The 6,563-nt window shown below is 38.3% G+C and overlaps 1 protein-coding gene across 2 annotated transcripts in view; it reads right to left on the bottom strand.

The window, feature by feature from the left end:
- Nucleotides 1–203: 203 nt before the first annotated feature.
- LOC118228240 (protein kinase C-binding protein NELL1-like) overlaps nt 204–6,563 on the bottom strand; it is a 179,856-nt gene continuing 173,496 nt past the window's right edge. For both annotated transcript variants that reach the window (XM_035419599.1, XM_035419598.1), the window contains 2 exons: nt 5,805–6,029; nt 204–4,671 (listed from right to left, as the gene is read on the bottom strand). In XM_035419599.1, the coding sequence (XP_035275490.1) occupies nt 4,621–4,671; nt 5,805–6,029 (276 nt within the window). In that variant the 3' untranslated portion in view covers nt 204–4,620. The remainder of the gene's footprint in view (nt 4,672–5,804; nt 6,030–6,563) is intronic.

Genomic DNA, 6,563 nt, shown 5'->3' with positions numbered 1-6,563 from the left:
TATGTTCTGTAAACAGCAAGTATCTGAACTATGACTGAGTAAATGTAGGAAACTAAATTGACTATTTTGCTGATACTATGTATTCCTTCAAGTCTAATATGCCAGAAAATGTTGAATTATTTCACCATTTTCTTAAAAACAGTTCAGTTTTAATTATTGAATGCTGCATTAATTCATTCAATGATGTGAGACAAGCACAGCAGTTAAAGTAACCAAATGAAATATTTATTAACTTAAGAAGGTACAGAGAACTATCACAACACAGTCTTCAAGTCAACTGACACTTAACCCTTTAAGTACAAGTACTGCATGGTGATGAATTTAATTCAAAAACAGTAGTAATGTACATTATAGGCCTAGCTGACTCATTGAGGCATCAATGAGCAAATATCTAATAACATGGAACCCTAGTATGGAAAAGATCACCTGCCATAAACATAAAATTGAATTATGAACTTAGTTGACACAACATTGGTTTGTCTTGTATTTTATTCTGGTAATGAAGTTCTTTATAGTTGGACATTCTGGTGGAAATTACAGAAAACCTTATATCACATAGTACAGAATAATCACACAGCTTAAATAATATTAATTTATACAGATTTAGACTTTCAAACAATGAGATACTCCCTGCACATATTTACATGTTATTTTTTAAAGCATGTCAATAACCATCTCCTTCAACTGCTTCCCTGTAGCTTTGCAGACCACTTTACTGTTGGATATTTAGATAATGAGATTAAAAAATATACCTGTCTGTCAAAGGAAGGCAAATTGCCATGGACTCATGTGACGGTTCCACATTTGTACTTAGATAGAAGGTGCCCAAAATATGTGCCCTGGAAAAAAATGTCAATATTGAATTCAATAATGTCGATTTTGCATTTTCAGTTTAGTTGTTGAAATGAGGGTGAGCAATTGTGTCCGTGTGCGTCTCTTTCTGTATATACATGTATTCAAAGAAACATATTCCAAGGGTTAAGGCAATAAAAATTATTTTAAAAAGGTTTAATTTCACCACATTTAGGCATCTTTAGACCTAAGCATGTGTAACACTTATTCTCATACCCTTTTTCTTTACATGGGCCCTGCTTTACATAGTACTAGCAACAAACATAAACTACAACAACAACAAAGAAAAATTCAAATTTAATTAAAATACATTACAGTGACATTTAACATGGTGTTATTCTGAAGCAATTTAATATAAAATCAATAAAAAAAAGCAAATCTGACCCTTTTGATTTTGATGGCTAGCTTCAGCAGTGAAGTCATTCACTTTCACTGATGGAATGATTCTGTTAATTTAATGATTCCACACTGAAACGTCTTATGTGGGCTGCCTAACTGTTTTTTCAAGCTGCCAATGGGAGGGACTGCATAAGAAAAATAAAGCGTAAAACAATTAGAAATGGTCCGAGCATTTACTGGTACAATTTGGTCATGAATAATACTGCATTTTGCATTTTTAAAGTTTTAACTGCTTTGAAGTTTACGTACTGTACAATCTTAGACACTCTAAATTACCTTCAGTAGAATCTGCTTAATTGCATTAAAGAATGAGGCAGTAGACAGAGAGACAACTGCAGACAACTGTGCGTGCCACTCAGGGGTCTGCTATTTTCAAGAGTATCCGGCAGCTGTAAATTTTGGTGGTTTGTATCATGATAGAGCAACTGTTGGTTTATTTATGAGGCCGACTGCCGACTTTTAACTTATATTTAGAGATCGTTATGCAATGTAATTGGACATAATTCCATGAAAATATCCCAAAATATAATGGCACATGCAAATATATTGGTATATGGTATATCTTTTTACAATGGAATGAACGGGAAATGGTTTGAGATTTGGCAATTAAGTGGATTCTACTATGATCATTAACCCAATGTTTCCCACAGATCTGTGGCACCAGTCTGGGACCCATCGCCACAAAATGGTCCATTGCCTATGTTAAAATAAATAAATAAAATATATTACATATGTTACATATATATATAACAGATATGACAAACAAATGACAAATGGTCTACGTGTCACCTTTAACATCTATTTATTGGGTTACCTGCTACTTCCCCTCTATCATATCTGATGAGGAAACGCATGAAAATTTAGTAGTCTAACCTTAGCTAATGCAAACATAATGAACATTGGACGAGAGGAGTAGAGTGAAGGGAGATTGCTAGTTAATCGACTGAGGGTGGTGTCATTTTCTTGGATGGATGAAAAAAAGAAAATTGTAAAAATGGGTCTCCAAGTGTATTTGGGCTGCCATTCGTTTATTTGGGTTTAAAAACCTATGTGTGGGAAACACTGATTAAACTACACTGTGTTTTTATGTGCAGACTGGACTGAGAAATAAAATTCTGAAAAACCTTTTATAATGTTGTTTCAAGGTACAAGGAACACCAAAGACAAAAGGGATGGTGCAAGAATTCTTCGAGTGAATGTATAAAATTAATTTAAATACATTTTGATGGCATTTCTGTGGATTTATCCAGTTAAAAGGTGAATACAATTTTAAAAATATTGCACCTCAGGTTTAGAGTAACAAAAATGAAAATGCAATGCAATAAATACTGCAATTCCAAATACCGTTATTCCTGTAGAATGACCCCTTACAATTTCTTAATCATTCAGCATAGGCTATATCCCCCCCCCCCCCCCCCGCCCCCCCCAATTCTGGCACTTACAAGGGGTAACCCTTCAATAAATATTACAGTGACCTAAATTGTTATTTTGCCACACGTTTCATTTTTTATAGCATACATCTCAATGCATTGTGGTGGCCTCTTGAAGACATCACAGAACTTTTACATTCTAAATGTAGTTAAAACAGGGACACAACGCATTGAGTTGACAGTGGCAGTAACGCCAAACCAACTGCAGGTCAATGCCCAAGCCCTATTTTGAGCCCGGGAAAACTCTGATTTTGAATACATTGGTCAAGGTAAAACCATTTAAACTCTCAGAGGACAACTCTGCTTGTGCTTTTTTACACAAAGGCTGCTTGTACCAGTTACTAAGAAAGGAAAAGGCTATTTCCATCTTAAACTGTGTTCAAAGATGTGAAGTGTAGAACAGCCTCTGTTATAAAAAAGTTTTGTTTGGTTTGTCTAAATGGTGTTTGAGGATGAAATGGTAATCTCTTTATAGTGCAGTACAGCTCAGAAGCTTGCTTCTATAGAAAATTGGCAAACAGCAACCATATTATCTAGCTTCATACATAATTGTAAGTAATTCACAGTAATTTTAGATGATATTATCCAATAAATTGCACTGAAATAGAACTTACAATTTTCCAGAAAATGTATCCTGCATTAATCCACTGCCATACGTGTGGGAAAAAAAAGATTAAACACAGATTTTATGTTGAGTTAAAAAAACAAAAAAGACCTATAAACCTGACATCACCTCTTAAGGATATTGTTCATTGTTCAAAGCAGTCTACTTTGTTGGTTAAGCTGAAGCAGCTGTATTGGACTGATTTAAAGCACATACAAACAGATGGCACACACTACAGCACCTGTAGCTTTGTTTTCTCAAATATGTCCCTTGAATCTCAACCCAAGACATAATAGGTTGACTAAGCAAAAGAGTTTAGAACAGCAATAAAACAGTGTGTGTTCTGTGTTCTGGAATGAATCTAGAAGGCAGAAGCTAGTTTCCCTTCCCATTTAATAAGCTTGCCAATAAGTAAACAAGACTGACCTCCTCCTGAACTATTGGCATATAAAGTCTCCATCTGTGTGGCTTATCTTTAATTGTATTCTTCTGTAGCCATGCTGTCACACTGTCAGAGGTATGCTAATGCTCTGTGAAAATCAAGGGGCCTTGTCTATCCCTTAAACACTCTCTGCATTGAGAATTAGTAAAGCACTTCTGGGAAGAATCAGTGCACGCATTTCATTTGCTATCCTTCATTGGCACGACCTTGTCTGCTGACGTATTAAAAAAGTCTTAGCAAAGGTTACGTTCGTTTCTGTCAAGAGGTGTCTTAATTGCTTTTTTGTGCCGGGGATGAACAAATCACTCGCTAAGTACAATGGCAATTTAGTAGGGCTATCTTTAAAACCAGACTTAACGATAACGATTCTCTTAAAAATCGAGGCGGAATTGGTACCGTTTTCCCGCTCTTGAGACCAAAATAGCAGGCGACACTAATAACTGAGATGGGCGGGGAAGGGGGGGGGGGGGGTTGTTCATATGAATGTGATTATATTTACAGCATGTAAAATAAATTATGGTTTGTGAAAATGAATTTACAAAAAGTATGCTCACAGGTACTGTCCGCAGTAACACATGTGGCTCAGTGTTCTGTTCCCTTCGTTTTAATTTGCTCCTCAGATGATAAGACGAAAAGCTGAAATGTGACATTTACAGAGGATGGGTGAGGATGGAACCCAGGGTTGTTCCTTCCTTCACAGTCAGTCCACCTGGGCCTTTTACGGATTCTCAACTGTCTTCAGAACAACTGGTTCCCTTGAGAATGAAGTTCCAGTCACTTTTCTGGTGTGGAGACTTTGGCAATAGTCTGGTGTGTAAAAAAATGAGTTGGATTTCTTAAAACCAGATGAGTATTCCAGTTCTGTATTAGGAGGTATTCCATGAGAGTTCCATCTAGTTGTTCTGGAGACATTCTATCTCCACCGAGCAGCAGATATGCCCGTTCTGAGAAAGAGAGGAATATATATATAGGTAGGTGAGCTGTTTTTTGCCTTCAGGGCAAATGTGTTCTCATAGCATATTCTGTCACAAACATTTTGCTGTAAGGTTAACCCATCCATCTACGCAGTTAATACAATTTTAATTACAATTTTTGTTGCACAAAATCGAAATATCGGTTTCATTAAAAGTGCTGACTCCAAAGAAAAGTAATCCAGCAAAATAATATTAGTACCTATGCTTATTTCAGATAACATAAAATATAACATAAATAAAGCGTAGTCCCAGATAGCCATACGGCTAGTTTTTCCTCCATGTTTTGGAATCACCACCGTGCCTCTTGAGCCTGTGGCCGCAGCTGAATTTTCGAAACTATAAGCTGTCTAGTACTGCTGAGAATCAGGAGAGCTGTGTCTCTCACTGATGACCACTGATTGTTTATTAGCGCAAGTTATTTTGTTGGAAGGAGTTAGTGCAGGTAACCCAAATAACTCAGGCCAACATAAGCCCACCCAACTCTTCATAAGACAAAGGCAATTGTTTTGCTCCACTGCAGAATCCCGGTCATAGATTGCACAGGACAAACAGCGCTGCTCAAGCTTGTACCTGTGATGCACCAGTCTGTGCTTGTGGTGGTCACCTTTACCCATTGCGGAACCAGAGCATAAAACCACATCAAAATAAAATGCTTGAGAAATTATAATTCAGTATTGGATTATTACTAGTGGAAAAATCTGACTATACATAGCATACAGTATGCATTATAACATCAGAAATATTACCTAAACTGCGAATAAACATCAATGACTGGAGAAGGTTTCTGGTAGATGTTTTACATATCTTACCTAGATATATGGGTGGAAGGCAATGAAAGCAAAATATAGTCCTAACAGCACCAGTTTATGGATCAACCTCCATTCTAAAAATGGCCCACACTACATGATATTGATACGGTCTACGGCGTTCTATGAATGCAGTGTCATAAATCAATGACAGCTAACGCGCATGCTATGAAGCATTTAAAATGTACTCTAAAAGACTACGGGTCCTGTGTCGGCAGAACGCGATAGCTGAGCTGCTGTGCCTTTTGCGCGTTTGTCATTTTTGGGTCGCTGAGGTGTGCGCGTGTGCCCTCGTACCTTGCACTTGCACGTGGTGCACGGAGACCCAGGCGTGGTCCATACGGAGCCGCTGAGGCGCTCGATGCCGGACGTGTCCAGGCATGTTTTCCTGATGTCGTAGGCGATGTTGTCTGCGACGCAGGGGTCCGTTACACAGCGAGGGCAGCACTCGCCTTCCGGCACCGAGGTGTACTCGCAGGGAAAGATGGGGCAGGCCAGGGGCCAGCAGTCCACCTCTCCATCCTGCATGGACAGAGGGGCAGAGAGAGGGAGACGGGTCACTTCTCCTGCAGCACTTTCACTCTGTGGCTCTGAGAAATTCGGACAGATTTTGAATGTCAACCCATCCGCTTGACTTTTCCCAGCACAATGGAAGTACGACTGAACGGATAAATACGCCACTTGGATAGACTTTCGCAGCTGGGGGGGAGGAGGATGGAGGTAAATCTGAGTCAGAAGTTAAATAGAATTTCACATGAGATATTAATCATGCAGTCACCTACAGGCAGCAGCAATTAAAAATGCTATTTTGACCAAGCTGGGCAACAGCTCCACATTAATGTGTCATTATTGCAGAATTAATTGCAAAGCTGTCAGCGCAGCATGATTTCTAGTCAAGTCACCTTAACACACAGCTGATGGAGTAAAAAGGCCACTACTCTAGGAGCACAAAGGACACCTTTCAGTACAGTAGGTGGGAATAAATGCCAGTCGAAAAGATAAATTCAATACTAATTTGAAATTGGTTTTTATTTTAATTGGCCAAAATCTAATTAT

The sequence above is a fragment of the Anguilla anguilla genome, chromosome 5 (genome assembly GCF_013347855.1).
Source record: "Anguilla anguilla isolate fAngAng1 chromosome 5, fAngAng1.pri, whole genome shotgun sequence".
In the NCBI taxonomy this organism is placed as follows: Eukaryota; Metazoa; Chordata; class Actinopteri; order Anguilliformes; family Anguillidae; genus Anguilla; species Anguilla anguilla.
Note: the sequence above shows the minus strand (reverse complement) of the source record. Positions and strands in the feature narration are given on the sequence as shown.